This window comes from Dromiciops gliroides, chromosome 1, assembly GCF_019393635.1.
Source record: "Dromiciops gliroides isolate mDroGli1 chromosome 1, mDroGli1.pri, whole genome shotgun sequence".
NCBI lineage: Eukaryota > Metazoa > Chordata > Mammalia > Microbiotheria > Microbiotheriidae > Dromiciops > Dromiciops gliroides.
The window spans coordinates 438,964,947-438,985,022 of NC_057861.1; the positions used below are offsets into that span (position 1 = coordinate 438,964,947).

Genomic DNA, 20,076 nt, shown 5'->3' on the forward strand with positions numbered 1-20,076 from the left:
TATGATTACTAGAGAGCTGGGTAGTAAGTACAGTGGATAGATTGCCGGTCAGGAGGCAGGAAGACTCATCTTCCCTGAGTTCAAATCTGGCCTCAGACACACTAGCTCTGTGACCCTGGGCAAGTCATTTCACCTTGTTTGCCTCAGTTTCCTTATCTATAAAATGAGCTGGAGAAGGAAATGGGAAACCCCTCCAGTATCTTTGCCAAGAAAACTCCAAATGGGATCACAGAGTTAGACATGACTGAAATGACTTAACAATGGGGAGCTAGTTACATGCTCAGTTAAATAAATATAAGATCCTATATATATAAACTAAATGTGAAGTGATGGGGGTTAGGGTGGGGCACAATTGAGAGAACAAGGAAATGCCTCTGAAAGGAGGTGAAACTTTAGCTGAATCTTGAAGAGAGCTCACAGTTTTAAGAGACCAGTGTGAGGAGGGAGAGCTTTCTGGCCCCTTAGCCCCTTGGCCCCTGCCTGTGCAAAGGCAAGGGAGCAATCAGTAAACAATTATTTTTGTTTTGTTTCTATAACTTCATTGTGGTTTCGGTGGGTTGTTGTGAGCTCATGTGAGGACCTAATCACTATGGAGAACATTCTTTCAAAGGGAAGGATAGTTTTCAAGGTCCAATGATACCTTTTTTTTTGGGGGGGGGGACAATGAGGGTTAAGTGACTTGCCCAGGGTCACACAGCTAGTAAGAGGTGGCGCAGTGGATAGAGCACCAGATAGAGCACCAACCCTGGAGTCAGGAGTACCTGAGTTCAAATCCAGCCTCAGACCCTTAATACTTACTAGCTGTGTGACCCTGGGCAAGTCACTTAACCCCAATTGCCTCACTTAAAAAAAGAAAAAAGAGTCAAGTGTCTGAGGCCGGATTTGAACTCAGGTCCTCCTGAATCCGGGACCAATGCTTCACCTACTATGCCACCTGGCTGCCCCCCACAACAATGCCTTTTCCAGTCCTCCTCAATCTTAGTGCCTTCCCTCTGAGATTCTCTCCAATTTATCTTGTCTATCTCATAGTTATTTACATATTGGCTCCCTCATTATACTGTGAGCTCTTTGAAAGAAGGGACTGGATTTTGTTTGGCTGTTTTTTGGCTCTCTTTGCAGTGCCATTGCTTAGCATAGTGACTGGCACATTTTGTTGTGGTTGTCAAGTTGTTTCATCGTGTCTGACTCTTTGTGATGCAATTCGTTGTTTTCTTGGCTTGGCACATAGTAAGCACTTAATAAATGCTTGGTGACTGACTATGCAAACAAGCCAATTTATAAATTAAGTTGATAAGTTGGAGGCTATGTATATGTCAGTTTCCCTCCCTTGGAGTGCCAGATGCTTCTCCACACCCTTTCCCTCTTGACCATCACCACCAGGTCTAATGCAAGCCTCACCTAAGAGAAGTCCTTCCTGACTAACATTGTCTTATGCCTATCACTCCTAAGTAATTGTTCTTAAAATGGGCAGGATCAAGTAATGAAAAATATGATTCAGTCAAAAGGACTTTCAACTTGTGAAATGATTCAAAGTTGGTTTTGTGTTTGTGGGGTTTTTTTTTGGGGGGGGTCTGTACTTTGTCCAAAAGACCCAGCCCATAAAGTTGAGAAACTTCAAGTACCAATGTCACACAGCCACCACCCAAGTTTAGTCGTTCATGACAACTGGACTGTTTGGAAATAGCCTCCTATATGGTTGCTCTGCCTTAAGCCTCTCCCCACTCCAATCTATCATACAGCCGCCAAACTATTTTTTCTAAAATGCCGATCTGACTATATCATTCCGCTATTCAAGAAATTCCAGTGATTCCTTTTTTCTCCAGTAGCAAATATAAAGCCATCAATTTGACTTTTAACACCCTTCATGACCTTGCCCCTTGTGTTGCTGTTCAGTCATTGCAAGCATGTCCAACTCTGTGACTCCATTTGAGGTTTGCTTGTCAAAGACAAGGAGGGGGTCTGCCATTTCCTTCTCCAGCTCATGTTACAGATAAGGAAACTGAGGCAAACAAGATTAAGTGACTTACGCAGGATCACACAGCTGGGATGTGTCTGAGGCCAGATTTGAACTCAGATGTTCCTGACTCCACACCCTGCACTCTCTCCACTGTGTCACCTTGCCCATCACTACCTTTGATGAACCTTTTTGCTCTATCTTCCTGCCATACTGGCCTACTCACTGATTCTCCCAAATGATACCATCTTTTCCCTCCATATCTTTGCACTGGCTACCCCCTTTCCCAGCACCACCCTTTGGAATCCCTGGTTTCATTGTGGTTTCCAACTGTTAGTACCTTCCCATCCAAGGTTATGGTGGTATCCCTTTGTACACATGTTGTATAGTAAATACCTAGACATGTCTCTCTTTGTTGTAATGCAGTCTTCTTGAAGAAAAGGCTGGCTTTTTGTGGGTTTTTGTTTTGTTTTTTGTAGCATCAGCACTTGGTACTGTGGCTGTGGCTGGTACATAGTAAATGCTTAATGAATTGATTGATGGCTTTACCATCTTCCCAAGTCATGTGACTTGAATACTCAAGTCACCTTTGACTCTTCCTGCTTCCTCATTCCAAACATGCAGTCACTCTCAATATAATCTTTCTAGTGCCAGGTCTTGCCATGTCATTCTAAAACCTTCACTGGCTCACTCCTTATCACCTATAATGCCATATGACATCCCAGTTTCATCAATTGTCCACCAGATCTGTGCACAAGTATGCTTATTTGCTCACACTCCCTAATACCCAGAATAAATTTTCCATCATCCAATTCAATACATATTTATTAAGCCCTTTCTGTGTGTAAGACATCTTGCCGTGGGCAGAAGATACAAAGACAAAAAATAATCAGTACATTCAGAATCATAGAATTTGGGCTTAATGGCTCTCTAGTCCAACCCATACACAGAAGGAAACCTTCGTATAACATGGGAATAACATGGTCTAATCTGTGATTATTTTGATAAAACAGAGCCAAGATGGGACAGATTGGTAATTGGATCAGTTGAAATCTCTCCTTCCTTCATGACACAGTTCAGATGCCACTTCCTCCATGAAACGTTCCATGATGACCCCAACTCAGAATGGTCTCTTACCACTACTTTTTTTTGGTGAGGCAATTGGGGTTAAGTGACTTGCCCAGGGTCACACAGCTAGTAAGTGTTAAGTGTCTGAGGCTGGATTTAAACTCAGGTCCTCCTGAATCCAGAGCTGGTGCTCTATCCACTGTGCCACCCTACTGCCCTACCACTACTTCCTAATAAAACTGTCTGGACCACGGGTCGTTACCCTGGAGTGTGTAATCTTGTTTAATAGTTTGATAACTGTATTTCAACATGATTTTTTTCCTTTGTAATCCTATGTATTCTATACATTTAAAAACATGATTATGATAGGAATTTGGCATTCACAAGTGAAACTTTTCAGTGTCATGGACCCTTTTGACATTTTGGTGGATATTTTGGGAAATCAAACTTATATAGACAAAGAACTATTATCCAATAGATAATATTTCCCATAATAAAAGGGCAAGAATAGTTCTTTTAAAAAACACTTTCTTGATTATCTTTTGATTTTGTTTCCAAAAACAGCTCTCCCCACCAAAACAGCAAGTCATCCCTTGTAATAAACAGAAAAAAAAAACCCATCTCAGGAAACCTTTGTTTTTCAGTTGTGTCCACTCTTCATGAACCCATCTGAGGTTTTCTTGGCAAAGATACTGGAGTAGTTTGCCATTTCCTTCTCCACCTCATTTTACAGATGAGGAAACTGAGGTAAAAGGATTAAGTGACTTACTCAGGGTCATACAGCTAGTAAGTGTGTGAAACTGGATCTGAACTCAGAAAAACCAGTCTTCCTGACTCTATCCACTGTGCTACATAGCTTACCCTTCAACAAATGTAGTCAACATATGAATGGTTTAATGATATATGATTTATGAAATGGTTTAATAGAATTTTGAACTACCAACAACCATATGATAAATTATTCCAAATCATATGGAAATCAAAACTTTACTGAGGTTCCATGCTTCACATTCTTCAAAATGGCAGATAGTCAATGTTACTGAGGCTATGGGAAGGCAGGCATCCTATTGCACACCTGGAACCAGAATTAGTTTCTGGAAAGGTTTGATATTTTGCCAGAAATGACACCAATACTGACTCATTCAGACTCATCAATCCTTCCTGCTGGGTATATATCCCAGCGAGATCAAAGACCCAGAAAAAAGGAAAAAAATCCCATCAATTAAAAAAAATACTCAAAGCAGCACTGTTTACAGTAGCAAAAAACTGGAAGCAAAGTCGATTGCTTGTCAACTAGGGATTGGCTAAACAAGCTGTGGTATATGAATGTAATGCGACATGGGTGAACTGTCAGAAATGACAAATGTAAAGAATTTAAAGAGTCATAGGAAAATTTCTATGAACTAAACAGAACCAGGAAAACTCTATACATATACACAATAATAGTATAAAGTGGCAAATACAGGGCTGCAATACACTAGATTGATATTGAACCAGATAAAAAATTGCTAAGTATTTAAGATAAATAAAAATATAATAAAACATATGTAATGTTAATATTTGGCTTTCTAAATCAATATACAGGCAGTAAGGATCTTTACATAGACTAGAGGCTCCATATTTTTTTTAAGTTTTTATTGATAATTTATGGTTTTTTACATCACCATAATTATCCCATGGCTCTCTTCCCCTCCCCCTCCCAAAGAGCCATCCCAGATGACAAATTATGTTTTGTTAAAGGGGGGAAAAGTCAGCACAACTGATCAATATATTGAAAAGTCTGAAAATATGTGCAAAGTATAAGACTTGCGTGCCACAACCCCAGCCCCCTCTCTCATGAAGGGGTAGGTTGGGGTTGTTTTCTCATATCTCTTCATTTGAATCCTGTTTTATCTTTATAATTACTATGTAGGGGCAGCTAGGTGGCACATAGTACCTGGCTTGGAGTCAGAAGACTCATCTTCCTGAGTTCAAATCTGGCCTGAGACACTTACTAGCTATGTGACCCCAGGGCAAGTCAGTTAAACCTGTTTGCCTCAGTTTCCTCATTTATAAAATTAGCTGGAGAAGGAAATGTCTAACTATTCCAGTAAGTCTACCAAGAAAACCCCAAATGGAATCATGAAAATTCAGACATGAGTGTAAGTGACTAAACAGCAAAAATAAAACTACAGGACTAGGAAAATCAACTTTCAAAACAATATGTAGCATATCACATGATGTCAAACAAGTGTATTTTTTTTTTTTTGCGGGGCAATGAGGGTTAAGTGACTTGCCCAGGGTCACACAGCTAGTAAGTGTTAAGTGTCTGAGGCCGGATTTGAACTCAGGTCCTCCTGAATCCAGGGCCAGTGCTTTAACCACTGCGCCATCTAGCTGGCCCCAAGTGTATTATTTTTAAAAAACCCATTAAGAGGGCAGCTAGGTGGCGAAGTGGATAAAGCACCAGCCCTGGATTCAGGAGGACCCGAGTTCAAATCCAACTTCAGACAATTGACACTTACTAGCTGTGTGACCCTGGGCAAGTCACTTAACCCCTATTGCCTCACTAAAAACAAACAAAAAAACAAAAACAAAAAGTAAAACAATTCGAGAGAAATAAAACACAACCCAACACCCAATTAAGTAGTATCTTTTAATTAGCCAAAGTTTATGGTATAAATATACTGTTCTTTGAGGTTAATGGACTATGCGTTTTCAGGTATATAGCACACAAAAAATAAATTTCTTCAATTTGAAGAAATTAATTCAATAACCAATAAAACAGGATACATTCATCCTTTTACCAATGACTCATGTCTTTGGAAATGATACTTCATCATCATTAGTAAGTCATACTTGTTAAGTGTCTTGAACGCACTAAAGCTTGTGTTTTAAGATTAAAGGTGCAAAGTTAAGTCAGGATAGTTCTATAAAAGCACAACATGGGCTTTTATAAGAGCATTTCTAAACTGTGGTAGGGTAAGATGAACAGCAGTCAGCACCAGTTGAGCTAAATTTATTTAACTACTTTTAACTTTAGAACAAATGAAACACACTTAGACTGGATGACACCACTAGATATCTCTATTCCATAAACTGCCATTATCTCCAGTGTTCACATAAATCCGTTGTCCACATCCAAAATCTTGGCAACCTGACAATCAGCATAACTCACAACCAGCATAGTGTGAATAGAACCTTTCACACTGCTACCACCAGAATTACTTCCATTGAGCACGAGGTTTTTCCACATCCTAATAACATGGTGAGCACTCACATTATATCAAAAAAGGGGGGCAGCTAGGTGGTGCAGTGGAGAGAGCACCGGCCCTGGAGTCAGGAGTACCTGAGTTCAAATCTAGCCTCAGACATTTAACACTTACTAGCTGTGTGACCGTGGGCAAGTCACTTAACCCCAATTGCCTCACTTTAAAAAAAAAAAAAAGGGTGTGTTGTTAATTAACCAGGTTGAATTTTCAGTAAAACTATGTACAGGGCTTAAACATTCCAGCAAGATATAATTCAAGTTATAACTGTATTACAAAAGTAATTTATGTTTTATTATACAGACCATCTAATTGGTTAAAAAACAACAACAACCAAAAAACAACATGTAAACCATAACAGGTGAACAACAGTCATTTAAAAGTACAAGACAAAAATTCTAACCTACATCATAATGAATCTAAATGCCCTGATTAAAAAAGTAAAATATATACACTTTTAAATTTAATACACTTGTTATTTTTGCATAATTGTGGTTATGGAGCATCAGCTCAGGAAAATAGTTTACTCTTATAAAAACAATTTTCAAGCCATTCAGAAGAAATCAGTGGGGCTGTGGTTTAGAACGCAGCATACACAGTAGACGGGAATATATTTAAGGCAAAAAACTTCATTTTTCATATTGTCAGAGTCTCTATATGGAGTTCACCTGGATTGTGAGCTCAAACAACTCTATTGCAGAGACAGCTTTTCAATGAGGTTACATATTCAGCTGAGAAGACAAAGAAGACTGGAGTGTAAGTCACAGCACTGGTGACATTTGAAGTCATTAAGGTTTACATCTTCAGAACAGATTTATTTAGTCCTTAATAGTAGGACCCAAATTGAAAGACTAAAACCCTTAATGTCAGAATGTTAAGGTAAGTTACCAAAAAGTATTATTAAAAAGGTATAAACACTGATGCCACTGAATTGAATTAGCTTTAGCTACCAAAACTTTAGAAAGGTCACAAAGAGATATCTTCTCATTGATTACACTCTAGAGATATTTTGTCTTCTGATAACATTGGTTAAGTCATTTGCAGAGAAGGCAAGGGTATATACTCCACAGTCTCTCAACACTTCAAGTCACTGACTATGATTTTTGTCTATCATAGTCTGCAACCATCTTTTTGATATGAGACAGTTTGCTTTTCAGCTGCTTGCAATATTTCTTCTTATTCTTATAATCTGCAGACTTAAAAAAAAAAGAGGGAAAAGAATTAGAGAAAAATTATCCCAATGTTTTCTGTGAGTTCTCTTTTTAGAAATGTAACAACAGGGCAGCTAGATGGTACAGTAGAAAGAGCACCGGCCTTGGATTCAGGAGTACCTGAGTTCAAATCAGGCCTCAGACACTTAACACTTACTAGCTATGTGACCCTGGGCAAGTCACTTAACCCCAATTGCCTCACCGGAAAAAAAAAAAAAAAAGAAATGCAACAACATTCTAAGTTGAATAGCTCTACTGGGCAAATAAGGACATACATTTATTTTCTCTTTCATTTTAGACACTAAAAAACTTGAAGAAAAAGAGAGGTGCAAGAACACTCTAAGGATAAATCAGAATCAATTGTATCAATTGTGACAGAAATGTTAGCTATAAATGAATGTTAATTATCTCCATTCTAGAGAAACAAGGAACTCTCCTGTTACCCCCTGAAGTATAAAGTTGGGGACTTTGGAGGCTATATGGTCACAGAGGATAGGACAGCTTAAGTTTGTCAACTGGCTTTGCCCAAATTTATTTTCTTTATTACAACAAAGAGTTCAATAGGAAATTATTCTAGTATAAAAAAAAAGGCAACAAAACCTTAATACTTGTCACATACACATTATAAGGTTTGCCTATTCTCTATTTTACCTCCCCTTTTACTGTAAAATCTTAATCTGAGACCAACTTCTTAGGAACTAAGATAGAGCAGCCAGTGGCCCATATCAGTGACTGGCTTGCTTGCAATGACTACTATGGGAGAATTTCCAATAAAATCTTTAGAACTTTGATAGAACTTTGCTCGCGTGCATGTATGTATTTGTCCTTCTGTCCAACCATACCCACCATCCAAATCAGGACAATCAGCAAAAGCACAAGGTTGTGACAAGAAAGAACATCATGTACAGTGGGGCAGTGAGGAAAAATAACAGGGAAGAAAAAGATAAAAACCTAAAGTCTTCAAAAAGTGCCTTTTCACTAGGTGAGTCTAATGTTTAAGCAAGGAAAGGTTCAGGAGAACAGCAACAAGGTGAAAGGAGTATGTAGATAACTGAACTTTAGTAGATGTCCTTGGGTCTTTCTTTGTCTCCTAAATAAAATGAGCTTCCTTCTCTAAGTGGGAGCAGAGAGCTTAGCATTTCAGGAAGTCGTGGGAAAGAAAAATGAACATCTTTGAAAAGGGGACACAGTGGGTAAAATTTCATTACTCCTGCTGATTGAAGGTAAGGAATTCTAAGATGATCAGATTTTAGAAGTAACTGTCGACTAAAACGACTGTTAAAAAAAAAAAAAGATAGTGCCTGATATTTAGAGCCATAGGATTTGGATTTTAGCACCAGTCTTGGAATAATGGATTATTAAAAGAGATGGAGGGGGGCAGCTAGGTGACGCAGTGGATAAAGCACCGGCCTTGGATACAGGAGGACCTGAGTTCAAATCCGGCCTCAGAAACTTACTAGCTGTGTGACCCTGGGCAAGTCACTTAACCCTCATTGCCCCACATCAGTCTATAATGAATTGAAGGCAATAAATACTAGAAACAGCAATGGAATGAATATGAAGGACTGCTCTGTTACTCCTTTCATATACGTAACCCCAACATGAGCAAACTACTTCTATGAATATAAGATGGCACCTTTTCTACAACTTAACTGTCTCAGACAGTATATGCCAGAGCAGAGGTATCAGATGATGCACAATTCCCTGGTGCTGCCCAAACCAATTTAAAATGTAATTGGGAACATTTAACAAAAATAAATACAATGGAATGTTAATAGAGGGTTTCCTAAGTCATTATGTAGCACCCAGGGACCCATTTGTTGTTGTTGTTTTTTGGGTGGAGGGCAGGGCAATGAGGGTTAAGTGACTTGCCCAGGATCACACAGCTAGTAAGTGTCAAGTGTCTGAGACCGGATTTGAACTCAGGTCCTCCTGAATCCAGGGCCGGTGCTTTATCCACTGCGCCACCTAGCTGCCCCACCAGGGACCCATTTCTATTTGAGTTTGACATCAATGTGCTATAGTCCTGAGAAACTGCTAAGTGTCCAGGGTAACACAGTCAGTATGTCACAAAGGAAACTTCAAGCCATGTCTTCCTAGTGGCTTTGCCAACTCTCTATCCATCACACAATTTCCTCTCAAGAACAACAAAAAGACTATGTAAGCTTTGCTCAAGGAAAGAGGAAGATAAGTGGGATAGGACAGTTATTCAAGGAGGACAAGATGGCATTGGATGACTTAAGAAAGCTCAACTTTCAATTTCCTTTTGCCTGTGTTTTCCACAGTGAATGGTCTTTGGACTGGAAAGGGTTGAACATAAATGGTAAAGAGGGATAAGCATAAATGATAAAGATAATGGAGAAAATGGTAAGACAGGATCTAGTTCTCAGAAAACCCTGGGAAAATGGACATGGACTGATACAAAGTGAAATGAGGAGAACTAGGAGAACATTATCAACAGTAACAGAAATATTGTACCATCAATATTATTCCTTTTTTTGGGGGGGGGGGGGAGGCGGCAATGAGGGTTAAGTGACTTGCCCAAGATCACACAGCTAGAACATGTCAAGTGTCTGAGGCTGAATTTGAACTCAAGTCCTCCTGAATCCAGGGCTGCTGCTCCACCCACTGCAACACCTAGCTGTCCCCCATCAATATTATTCTAAGCTTCTCCAAAGCAAGGCAGACTGGTGCTCTGAAGACAGATACTCATTCTCTACCTGAAAATTCCACCCTACTTCAGCAAAAACTTCCAAATTCTATGTTCTACTGCACAGTCATCAGAATAAAGGTTTACCACATGCTACCACTAATAAAAATCATCCCTACTAAATTGCAAGCTACTTGAAGCCTGGGATACTATACAATTTATCTTGTGCATTATCAAACCCAAGGTCTGACAGTGCTTTGTATACGATAGACACTTCATATATATTCATTCCACTGAATTTTTTTTGTGTGAGGCAATTGGGGTTAAGTGACTTGCCCAGGGTCACACAGCTAGTAAGTGTTAAGTGTCTGAGGCCAGATTTGAACTCAGGTCCTTCTGACTCTAGGGCCAGTGCTTTATCCACTGTGCCACCTAGCTGCCCCTCCACTGAATTATTTTAAGAGAACATATCATAAAGAAATTAAGAAATACTGGAATTGATAATACTTACTGCTTTAACTTCCTTTAGTCGATTATATTCATCAGCAGTAGCCTATTAAGGAGAAACACAGGCAAATGCATGTTTATTGTGGCATTTATCTTAAGCATAATTATACTTATGCTCAAGCCCTCTAATTTAGTCTGAGGCTTAAAACCCTGAATTATGTTTAAAAGAAAAAAAGGTGGTGGCATCTTATCCAATGACATTTCATAGACTTCATCCACATAGGCAAAGGAGAAGCTAAAATGATACAAATTATTGCTCCCTTTATGAATTCCAACAGCACCCTTTACATTTTAGAAAGATTTCATAGGAAGCTAGGGAGTGGCAAGAATGGTGCCTATATTGGAGACTTCTTTGTTATTACCAGTCTTTAATATGACTATATTTTCAGAAAGAATGACCAGTTTTTCCAAATCAAAGCCTCAGACTGCTTGATATGGTAAAATAAAAGGTTCCCAAAGTTTAGAATTGGATAAAAACAAGATTAATAGTGGTTAGCTAGGAAATAAATAGGATATTGGTATCATATAACTTAATCAGAATTTATGCAACCTGTTTATTATCATACTGGTCTTTATTTCCCCTAGTTTTTGTGAAGGGGTTTTATTCTCTAGAAACTTACCATGTATTCCTCACTTTCTTCTTGATAGTCATCTAGTTCTTTATCTAGGCGGGAGAGCTCTTTGTTGATTTCATCAATTTCTGCTTGTAAGCTTTTGTATTCCTGTAGGCCACTGTCAAAGTTTTTCTTATAAAGCTGTCTCTGCTGGTCTGAAGTTATTGGTGGGTACTCCCTAAATATTATGGGGAGAAAAATAGTATGTATCTTCATTGTTATTGTTCAGTTATTTTTCAGTCATGCATGTCTGACTCTCCATGACCCCATTTGGGGAGTTTTCTTGGCAGAGATACTGAAGTGATTTGCCATTTCCTTCTCCAGCTCATTTTTACAGATGAGGAAACTGAGGCAAACAAGGTTAAGTGACTTGCCCAGGGTCACACAGCTAGTACATGTCTGAGGCGGGACTTGAACTCAGAAAGATGAGTCTTCCTGATTTCAAGCCCACTGATCTATCCAGTCTGCCACTTAGCTGCCCAAAGAACACCAGATCCATCCCCCAACCCAGCAGTTCTTTAACTGCATCAAAGAACACAAACTTGAAGGATGGATTCCTTATTGGTTCTTCCTTCTACAGCTACCTGTAAGCTAAATTAAAATCCTCAAGACTATGTCACCCTTCTTCAATGGAAGGACCAGTGTGAGTATGCTCTAACATCTCTAACTACTGCAACCTATCTATAACTTCTCTAGGTGCACTTGATGGAACAATGGATAGAGCTCTGGGCCTGGAATAAGGAAGACCTGAGTTTAAAGCTGGCCTCAAATTTTTTTTTTTTTTAAGTGAGGCAATTGGGGTTAAGTGACTTGCCCAGGGTCACACAGCTAGTAAGTGTTAAGTGTCTGAGGCCAGATTTGAACTCAGGTACTCCTGAATCCAGGGCCAGTGCTTTACCACTGAGCCACCTAGCTGCCCCCTCAAACTCTTTTTTTTTTTAAATTTTTTTAATTTTTTTTTTTTTAGTGAGGCAATTGGGGTTAAGTGACTTGCCCAAGGTCACACAGCTAGTAAGTGTTAAGTGTCTGAGGCCGGATTTGAACTCAGGTACTCCTGATTCCAGGGCCAGTGCTCTATCCATTGTGCCACCTAGCTGCCCCCCCTCAAACTCTTAATAGCTATGTAACTCTGGGCAAATCACTTAATCTCTGTTTGCCTCAGTTTCCTCAACTGCAAAAATGGGCATATTACCAGTACTTAGCTTCTAGAGTTGTATCAAATGAAAATAACCTTTGTAAAAAGCACTCAGCACAATGCCTGATACACAGTATGCACTATGTAGATGCTTATTTCCTATAGTTTAACAAACAATCTTCAAAAGTTTCTGTAGCTGAATAATTTATCACCCTGTGACCAGCCTGCCGCTGAGCCACTCTGAACTTAGGTAACAATCGTCCATGTGATCACTGGCTCTACTCAAAGACATTCTAACTTAGTAGCATCCGCCCAAACTTAGACTCCAGTAGCAGGCAACTGGAAGAGCCTTATGTGAATTTCTTTTTTTACTTAAAGATAATCCTTCAGTGCTTCAAGAGCTGTGATTTCTTGACAATTTGAACAGATCAAAAGTCTTCTACAACATAGTATATAGCCTTCAAAATGTTGTTTCTAAATGATGTTTTTAGCTTCAAGATTCATCAGCCTATAGCCAGACTGCTTATGAGCTGCTCTAAACTTAAGGTCATCAATTTCTGCTTGTAAATTCTTAATTCCTATGATGACAGACACAGAGGCTGCTGTCAACTCAATACTAGAAGCCTTTTTAGTTTGTAAGGGCTGGTCAGATGTTGTGCTATGCTGGCAAAGCCTTTGAAAACCCAGAATTCTAGGACTCTTGTGGAATAGTTAAACTTAATAAGGGACAAACAAGAAGTACTTAAGTGCATGAGAGTGTCCTTAATTTAGGCATTAAGAGCCCATTATGTGCCAGTAAATGTATGCAAGGCAGCATTGGAACTACAAATAAATAAAAGGAGGCAGTGCCTGTCCCCAAGAAGCCTACATTCTATTAGACGATACATATTCACAGGTAAGTAAATATTGGAGATATTTTTTAAAATATGTATTACTTTGCAAGGCAAAGGACATGTACTAATAACTTGAGAAATCAGGAAAATCTGCATGAAGGTCTTAGCATTTGTGCTGAGCCTTGATGGGAGTTTGAGATTTCAAAAGGCACCAGCATGAAGATGGGAGATGGAATATCTTCTATGGAGAAGGCCAAGAACAGCAAATAGATTGTTTTGCCTGAAATTTAAGTATGTGCCAGGTACAATAATCACTACTGGTAATCACCATGGAAAGACAGAGGACTAGAGCCAGAATGTGAAGGTCTTTAAAAGACAAACCCATGAGTATTTTAACCTCAAGGCTAAATGGAGGAGCACTATGGCTTCCTTAGCAAGAGTAACAAGGTCATACCTGAGTTTTAGGAACATCAGTTTGCCAACTTGTTGAGGATGAACTGGTAAGGGGAGGTGTTGTATTGAGGAAGACTTGTTAGAAGACTGTTGTTGTAGAGTAGGCAAAAGATAATGAAGGGTCTGGACCAAAGTGGTCATGGTGGGAGCAGACAGAAGAGAATAAATGAGAGAGAAGTTGAAGAGATGATATCTCTTGATTGACCAGATGTTGGGAGTAGGTAAATGAAAAGTCATGGATGATTCGCATATTTCAAACCTAAGTGACTGGAACAATGATGTGGCCCTTGAAAAAACAGGGAAAGATCCAAGACAATCCCAAAGAACTCATATTTAAAAATTGTATCTCCCTCCAAAAAAGAACTGATGGCAAATAAATCCATCCTTCCTTCAACAAAATGACCAATATGGAGATATTTTACATGATTACACGTGCATAACCTATGTCAAACTCTTTATCATCTTAGGGAGGAAGAAAGGGATGCAGGGATAGAACTTGGAACTTAAAACTTAAAAAAAAACAACAACAGCAAATATTAAAAATTGTTTTTACACATGTCTGGAGTAAAATAAAATACTTTTAAAAAGAAAGAAAAAATAGGGAAGTGAGGAGTGGGGTGGGGGGAGGGGGTGGATTTAGGGAGAAAGATAGAGATCTATTTAGGACATGCTTAGTTTAAGATACCTATGGGACAACTAGCAGGTTAATGTTCTTGATGAAGAAAGATCAAGCAGGCAGGTGATGTGGAATTAGGCCTCAAAAGAGAGAAGGATGGATAAGTAGAAATTCACTTGCCTTGGGATTTATTAATTACTGGGGGGAAAATCATTTTTGCTTTCCTTTGTTCAGAGAAAAATATGCAAGGATAACCTAACTCGCAAATTATTTGGTTGTTGTCTACATGCTCAGATATTAAAACACATATACATGTACCGTTTTAGATATAGATTAAAAAGAGATTACCTGTCCAAACCTATCATTTTAAAAATGAGGAAGCTATGCCACAATGAGATTAAATAACTTTCCTAAAATGGCCTAAATATTAAGAACTACATTCAGGGATCTTTTCGGACCATACATGAGCTCTTAAATGTGTACAATTTTATTTTCCTGTTTGTCTGTACTTAATAAATGTTGGCTTTTTTCTTTGTTTTGCTTTGTTGTTGTTGTTTTGGAGGGGGGAGGCTCTCAGAGTGGGACCCAGATCTGTGATTTCCTTGCTGTAGGGAAGTTCTGCTGAGGAAACTCCCTATACCAACAAACATGATTGGCTGTTTTTCAATACAACAGTCTTAGAGAGTTACTTGTGACACTGTGAGCTTATGGTCTGAATAGCATCAGCTAATGTGCATGTCCTGCCAAAGCTTCCAAGTGCACATGAAAACACCAATGATCTCAGCTCAGTGGCATTTCCCATTTGCACCTGAGTGAATTTTCAGAAATCATTTAAGTACTACCTTAATCAACATAAAGAAGGTTGCTCTGGAAAAACTCAAAGCAGGTGAGTAATTAAGTTTCTCCCAACACACCTGTGGTGTCTCAAAGTAAAAGAACCTAAGGGGCCAAGAAGTGCCAGCATTGTTTTGGTGGCCCATAATGGCTTGCGTGCTACAAATGCTATCTTTGTACCTGTCCCAGTTCTCATCCAGTTCTTCACACGATTCCCCTCCAGTAGTATAGTCAGTTTCATAGTGGTCTGGGTCAGCTCTTTTCGAAGTTCTTCCTTTCCCATGAAGTTTCTTTGTAGATGTTGCTAAGTTACCATTGCTACTGTACCGCGGTTGCCTGAAATCATCCACAGGTGAAGTCACTGGAAGCACCTTAACCACTTCTGGTACCCTAGAGGAAAACAGCATCATCATACATCAGGGGTCATTTTTAAGCCCAAACCAGGAACACTACATAGAATGAATGGTCTTTTCAACAAATGCAATACTCTTCAACCCCAGCCCTCCCCCACAAACCAAATAGCAGCAAGAATAAATGCCAAGAGACCTCCAAAATCCTGTGTGCTCATTCAGTCAAGGAATTTATACACGGTCCACTGAACAGATCCCTGGAGTTTGGCATGCCCAACTCTGCAGCCCTTAGGATTTTTTGATGCATGTAATAGTTTTTAGGTGCTGATTTAAAAGGAGCCTGTCTTCAGCCTTTCTAAATAAGGGCATTTCATCTTAGGGAAATTTAGTTTCACTTGAAAGGGTATATGTCAGTAATTTATCCCACTCAAGTCCAGTTGGGGGAAATCTTGGCAGACTTTTCTATTGTATAGGTTTTTTTAAGTTCCATGGAATGATTTTTTATTCAGAGTAAGTTACAGGAATGTGTACATTTACCCACCACTGGCTGTTTAAAAATTCACATAAAATTTCTTTGGATTTAATGTAAAGTTATAGTTATTCACAACTCAGAGTAAAAGCCTTTTAACCTTTGGAGGATAATTATTAAATGTTATGGACCTGGGGTACCACAGACATTTCCTGAGGGAAATCAAGGAACCTTTTCCTAGAGAAGCTAAACCAAAGGACAGACACACCTAAAGAGACAGGCCCACTGGGTGTAGCTGCTGCCTTTGTAGCATGAGGAGGACAGTCTTCCCCCAATAAGGGCACTTTCCACAGTCAGATGATCACCCTGTCTGACCACCATTGGTCTTCTATAAAAGTATTTGCCTGTCTTCTGCTCGAGGACATAGGTATCTCAGAGAACCATGGCTCTCTGCCATGCCTTCTCCCCATAAGAAGAAATCCAAGGACTTCTCTCTTGGTTTCCTTTCCCTAGTGCCTAAATAAAATATTATTTTATTCTAACTGAATTTGTGTGCAAGAGGGTGTAATTCTTTTAAAGAGGAATTCCTTAAAACCCCTACTCCAACCCCCCACAAATTTTCCCTAAAACATTAAAGATCCCTTCAAACTTTTGATCATGTATTAGAAAGAATGAAGAGGGAACATTTTTTCCAAAGGTACTGCTTACTATTGCTAAAGTATTTGATCCCACCCCATCCCTGTAAAATTACATCAAAATGCAAAGTTATCAAGAGAAAATAGTAAAACCAGGCTCCTTAATATGAATGCAAGTCTAGAGTTTTGAGTTGGGAAAAGGTAACAGGGAAAAAAAAGGGAATGTTTAAGAATGCAAAAGGAGGAAAAGAAAAATAAGAAAAGGACCTGGAGAGGGCAACTTAACTCAGACTAGTGGCTTTTGACCTGATGGCTTTCAATTCAGAGAAAGCACAGTATGTGGCCAAAGGAAACAAAACACTCAAGGAAAGAACCTAGGGGCAAATTTACATTTTCATCAAAGCTTCCATAAACCTCATTACCTTAACAAGTATTTCTAAAGCACTCTCAATAACTTGAAAAGTTCTAATTTTAGGGTTTTTGTATAATTTGGAGAAAGGTTTTATACTCTCCCAGGAAGGGTAATTCAGCTTTCTCCAAAGGAGTCCCTCCTTCAAGCCTATCAAGATATGGCTGAAGAGGCCCTGGCATTCCAAAGGCCATTCGTTCAGGAAGGAGGAGGAGCCTAAGGTAATTCAGAAAGGCTCATCCCCCAGGGAGTGGGAAATCAATTTTTTTTCCCCTCAACTAAAGCAACTCATGGAGACTCTCCAGGAGTTACAATCAGCCTCGGTGGAGAGCTATCCTCACCTAAGAAATCACATATTTGGGCAGCTAGGTGGCGGAGTGGATAAAGCACTGGCCCTGGATTCAGGAGGAACTGAGTTCAGATCCAGCCTCAGACACTTGACACTTTCAAAGCATGGATTTTCTTTCATAAAAAAGTCAAAGAGAAAGTACATTTTATATTTTTATCATGCCTTTTTGTTTTAAAATTTGTTGACACTATTCAGTCAACTGACTAGACTAGTTCAGTTGACTAGTCCAACTCATCATGACCCCATTTAGGGTTTTTTTGGCAAAGACATTGGAGGAGTTTGCCATTTCCTTCTCTAGTTCATTTTACAGATGAGGAAATTGAGGTAAACAGAGTTAAATGGCTTGCCCAGGGTTAACACAGCTTATAAGTATCTTAGGTCAGACGAGTCTTCCTGCCTCTAGGCTTGTCAATCTATCTACCTCACCACCTAGCTGCCAGTTGAGACTATACAGACAATCAAATTTGCTTAATAAGATTATTTATATTGGGAATATCAGAAATGCCATTCAATAAAGGTGACACTAAAAAACAAACAAAACCTTGAATCAAACTTTAAAAAAAAATCTAACACAAAACAAATAAATAAGAAAGGAATCAAAGCAGATGATCTATAAACATTGGCTGTTTCATCTCTCTCCCCAGAGTTCAGCACATAGTAGACTTAATAAATGCATTTGGATGAATGTCCCTACTGTGATCAACAAAAGAACATTTTATCTTTCCCTCCTAGCATCCCCACCCCCTTGAGATTTTACCTAATAGTCAGAGGAAGTTTTGAACTAGACTTTTAAAAACGATGGGTTTCTGGGTGTGTTTGGGTTGGGAATGGACATGATTTGGCAGTTCCTCTCCATTCTAGTTTGTCACCAAGCCTGAAAACCTCCTAAGCTTGCTCCACAACTGAATTCCTGCACATTTTAATCACTGGTTGTAGGAAGATTGGAGAAGTCAGGTTTTGTCCCATGAGTCATTACAAAACACACTTCCCAGATGCTCTGTCCAAAATTCTGTTGGAGTAACACATGGTATTCCTGGGCTCTTGCTCTGGACACAGCTTTGAGTGGCAAGAATGAGAATATAGAACATTCAAAACAGGCTGCCGTTTTCAGGGAAAAGGCACCAAAAAAAGGATAGAATCAATCACTTAGTTTTACTAAAATTCTACTTACAAGTTTCATGGAAAGTTCATGATATCAAAAATCTTTGGTATAATAGCTTAAACTGTTTAAAATTTAACTTTAGCTTGCACTTTTACCATTTGGATTCCTCCCACATCTTTTAAATAGCACCATACTTTTTTTGCCCCTCCAGGACACTTATTCCAAGAATAAATGTTGGACTCACATCCATTTTTCTTTGTACATATTTTAAAGATATTTCATTTCATAGTTGGGGTTTATGAGAAAAAGCATAGCTGACACTTATAAAGCACTTTATTTGTATTATCTTATTTTATCATTACAACTGTGGGAGGAATTATGCCCATTTAATGGATGGTGAAAATGAGGCACAGAAAGGTTAAATTATTTGCCCTGAGGGCGGCTAGGTGGTGCAGTGGATAAAGCACTGGTCTTGGATACAGGAGGACCTGAATTCAAATTTGACCTCAGACACTTGACACTAGATGTATGACCCTGGGCAAGTCAATTTAACCCTCATTGCCCCCAAAAAGAGAAACAAACAAACAAAAAATCATTTGCCCAGTGTCACACAGCTACTAATCATGTGTAAGATTTGAACCCAAATGTTCCTGACTTGAAAACCATTAATTAATTCCATACTACTCAAATGTTTGTCAACTGACTAAAAAAAAAACAAAACTTTCCTAATTTGCTAGATGATATCACTACCACTATCAATTTAATAACATATTGAAGTTCATTCTCTTCAGTGACCCCGATCTTACAGACTACCATCTTTTCTCAATTTTTTGGGGATATTTTAGTAAATTTTCTGCCAGATATACTCACATTTTCTGGAAGGGGGGTTTGATAAAGAGGAGAAATCCTCATTCCCCACCTTTAAAGACAGACACAAAGAGAAAGATGCCTACTAACTGGGAAGTGGGAACCATTCCAACAGCCCACCACAATATGGCTTTAACATATATATAAAATCTTTGCAACATTAATTTGATTATGACAGTCAAGTAGACAGTATGTGTAATACTGTTCCCATTTCACAGATTTAGTTTGGTAAGAAGAGAAAACATGAAGATGGGAATTATGAGAAGGCTATAAAAGGTAGACTGGAACCAATTTATAGAGTTCTGAATGCCAGGAGCAGGAACTTCAACCATATTTGGTAAATAATGGAAATTCAAGGAAGGTTTTAGAGAGACATGACAATAGTAGTGAGAGCATGATAACAGCAGTTCATTTACAAGTAAAGATAGATTGGAAAAGGAATAGACAGGATTCCGGAATACCAGTCAAATGGCCCTTTGTTATAGAATTTCTCATTTACTACATTAGTTTTTTAATGCTGCAAGACAATACCATCATTCAAGTCCTCACCTCTCATAGATGTCTAAGAGGAAGAGACCAGAGGACTACTGGTAGTCTGCTACCAAGGAAAATTTTAGAGAGCAGCCCAATCCCATTTACCAGTCCTGCTTTATCCAAACCTAGGTGTGGGGGAATTAACTGGGAGTGAGATTTATTTAAAATAGTCCTAGGTGGAGCAGCATCTTCAGCTAAATATCTCAGTCTCCTAATCCAGGCTGAATTTGAAGAGGGT

The 20,076-nt window shown here is 38.9% G+C and overlaps 1 protein-coding gene across 4 annotated transcripts in view; it reads right to left on the reverse strand.

The window, feature by feature from the left end:
* Positions 1–5,670: 5,670 nt before the first annotated feature.
* Positions 5,671–20,076, reverse strand: part of OCLN (occludin) — a 59,902-nt gene continuing 45,496 nt past the window's right edge. For all 4 annotated transcript variants that reach the window (XM_043975575.1, XM_043975576.1, XM_043975578.1 and 1 more), the window contains exons 6-9: positions 15,304–15,513; positions 11,259–11,430; positions 10,643–10,684; positions 5,671–7,466 (exon numbers count right to left, since the gene is read on the reverse strand). In XM_043975575.1, the coding sequence (XP_043831510.1) occupies positions 7,365–7,466; positions 10,643–10,684; positions 11,259–11,430; positions 15,304–15,513 (526 nt within the window). In that variant the 3' untranslated portion in view covers positions 5,671–7,364. The remainder of the gene's footprint in view (positions 7,467–10,642; positions 10,685–11,258; positions 11,431–15,303; positions 15,514–20,076) is intronic.